This window comes from Humulus lupulus, chromosome X (genome assembly GCF_963169125.1).
Source record: "Humulus lupulus chromosome X, drHumLupu1.1, whole genome shotgun sequence".
Taxonomy (NCBI): Eukaryota; Viridiplantae; Streptophyta; class Magnoliopsida; order Rosales; family Cannabaceae; genus Humulus; species Humulus lupulus.
In genome coordinates this window covers 231,413,335-231,416,373 of record NC_084802.1, presented here as the reverse complement: position 1 = coordinate 231,416,373, position 3,039 = coordinate 231,413,335, and the positions used below count along the sequence as shown (strand labels likewise).

The 3,039-nt window shown below is 37.5% G+C and overlaps 1 protein-coding gene across 1 annotated transcript; it reads right to left on the bottom strand.

Moving 5' to 3' along the window:
* Nucleotides 1-900: 900 nt before the first annotated feature.
* Nucleotides 901-2,546, bottom strand: LOC133806845 (uncharacterized). Its single transcript, XM_062244932.1, has 4 exons — nt 2,082-2,546; nt 1,755-2,016; nt 1,369-1,490; nt 901-1,083 (listed from the first exon to the last, which is right to left on the bottom strand). The coding sequence occupies exons 1-4, from the start codon at nt 2,544-2,546 to the stop codon at nt 901-903; spliced, it is 1,032 nt and encodes a 343-aa protein (XP_062100916.1).
* Nucleotides 2,547-3,039: the final 493 nt, after the last annotated feature.

Genomic DNA, 3,039 nt, shown 5'->3' with positions numbered 1-3,039 from the left:
ATAAAGGCTGAGAATGAATCTCATAATAAAGGCAAGAATATTTGAAGATATTCTTGATTGATGAAGAATTGCATTTTTTAGAAGATGCTGATTCGACAGATACAATTTTGGTGGAGACAACCAATACCTATGTTGGATCAAAATGTTCAAGATAGAAATAATAATTAATGACAGCTAAGATTCAATTTCCTGAATTTTATAATCTTGAGCTGCACGAAAATATACAATCAAATATTCCAGAAATGACTTTGAGTAAGTATTGAATATTTGCAAGATATAACTTCCCTTTATAATCAAATTGTGATAATATAAAGCTAAATAAGGAAGCTAAATAATCTGAAAATCACAAGAAAGGGAAAGTGAATTCTGAAAATCACAATAAAGGGAAACAAAAATTGTTCTTTTAATTAAAAAGATATTTCTATAAAATATGTCAATTTTAGGATTTACAATCTCCCCCTTTGGAAATTTTATAGACAAAGCATATCTATTATTAAAAGATCCCTGCAAAACACAAGTGAGTGTTTAAATTCACAAGAGTCACAAAATGACTCCCCCTACAAAAAATAACCAAAGCACAAGACAAAAATAGTTAACAAAAACAATGAACAACTACAGGTCAACCAACATAATCAAAGTACCAAAAATAGAGTGACTCTCTCTCTCCCCTCCTCATTGTCTAAGAAAATGCCAAAGAACAAAGGAAATGAAACCAAAAGAATGACATATCAAGTTTTCTTGTACATTAATCAAAAGAAAATAAATAAAAAAGATCGAAAGGAACTGTAACCATCATGGAGCAAGAGTGGTGGATGCATTGATAATGGCCAACGATGCAAGAATTTGGCGCTGAGTATCCTCCATGTGAGTGAACCGCTTGGAGAGACTTGCAATTCCTTTCTAGACAGAAGCAAGAGCAGTCAGGACAGCAGGAGTGTCAGACGCGACATTGCAAGACCCTGAACCAGCCAGATTAATGCCTTTGACCTTTCGAGCTGCGGACAGAGCATGGTCCTCTTTGATAGTGTAGGTAGGACCAACCAAAGGAGAGGTCAAGGTCTCATGGGACTTCTTCAAAGGACGCTGAGAGTCCAAAAGTTTGTAAATGACTTGTGGAAACATCAAGTGTTTACCCTTGTGTTTGGCACCACTCAAGGACATGAGTTGATAAAAAATAATAGCAGCAAGATTGATGGTGACACCAGTCCCAATTTTGAACAATAGAAAAGCCATATCTTGAGTGATGGTCGAGGAATGAGTGGTAGGCATCCAGTCAAACATTGCAAATTTGAAAAGTGCACCATAATAGTGAGCAAGATCTGAAACTCGTAGAGAGGCGCTTGGTTCCCACAACATATCTTGACCAACCAATTCAGACAAGACTTGATCCTTTGTAAACTCAATAGAATCATCAATCTCAACAGGATCGAGATTGAGGGCTTTAGCAATTTCAATAGGACTAAACTTATACCAATGACCCCTAACATACGCTTTATGAAACATAAAAGAAGTCTGATCTAACAACTCATCATTCAAATTGGCATAAAATTCCTTAACCACCCGAGGCACAAACCCATCAAAGCCAGACAAAGATCGTAACCAACCCCTTTCCTCTAAAGTAAGTAAGACCGCAAAAACACGATGAGGAGCAAAAAGGAAATTACACTCACTAATAAAGTGACGATGCTCATAAAATTGCATATTTTTCTCATTATCATTGAAACAGAAAGTAAGAGAATGAGCTTTAAAAGAACCTGAGGTACGGACACGGGCACCTTTTTGTTTAGTGAGTTTGGTAGACAATTCGGTAAATGCCAATTGTGTTGTGCCCTTTGGTTCAAATGGAGCAGGAATGGTTTCAGATGGGTCTTCTTCAGATTCAGTCTCCTCCTCCAAATCTTCAAGAGGAACTTTAGGAATTGGCTCAGTCAAGGAAGGGTCCAAATCAGGTAGTGAGTCTTCCGTTTCAGGAGAAACATCTTCCGATGAGGTGCAAGGAGGTGGGTTGATTTTTGCCTTCAATTTGAATCGGGATAAAGAGATGAATCAGAGATGGAGCTAGTACCTTTTGATGGAGCCACTTTGGCCTTCTTGGTTCTCCTTGTTCTAGCGGCTTTGGATTTGCGTTTTCCCTTTGCCTTGGGGGTCAACACATCAGGGGATAACGAAGATTCAGAGTCATGTTCAGAGGGATCAGACTCAGCTTCAGTGGATACTGATTGGGAATGACTTGTATTCAAGGCCAGATTGGATTTTACTTGACCTTCAGATGAGGCGAGTGGAACCACCGAGGCTAGGTTTTGTTGATCATCAAGGTTGGGAAAGGTAACTCCTTTACTCGTAGCCCCAATCAAAGGAACTCCTTCAGGACCCGGAAGGGCAAGAACTTTCTTTCTTGCTGTGGTCTTAGGTCGATGGCCTGTAGAAGGGGAGACAGCAGGGATAGATGCTGGAACATGCGGAATGGCAGTGGGAACTGACTCAGGAACTGTTTCCTTCTGAGACTTCACAGATTTGGAAGATGAACCACGACCTCGGGTATTCATGGTTGCTAAGAAACAAACAAGTGAGACACACAAAGAACAAAAAACCCTAAACTCTTTGGTTATACGTGAGAGAGAAAAACAGGAAAACACTGAGAATGAAACAACCAAAGTGAATCCGAATATAGAGTATTCGGTGCACAAATGAGGCAAGTTGAAAAATGGGTAACCGGATTTATTGTGATAAATGCCAAAATATCTCATTTTTAAAACAAATTCTTTCACACCTAAATTGGAAACTTTTTGCATGATTTAGAATATATTGAGATAAAACAAATAAATTGCATCAATTAGATTTTCAAACTTTTTTTTTTTAAAGTACACGATCAAAAACCGATTTTATTTTATCATTAATTTTCCCTTTTTTATTTTTATTTTTAAAAATAGATTGCCAAAAATAAAATGTAAATTTCCATACCATATGTGTCCATGTAAATGCCAAGTCCTGTTCAAGAGAAACAAGATAACCATATTTTTCACAGTTTAGAGAAATGAG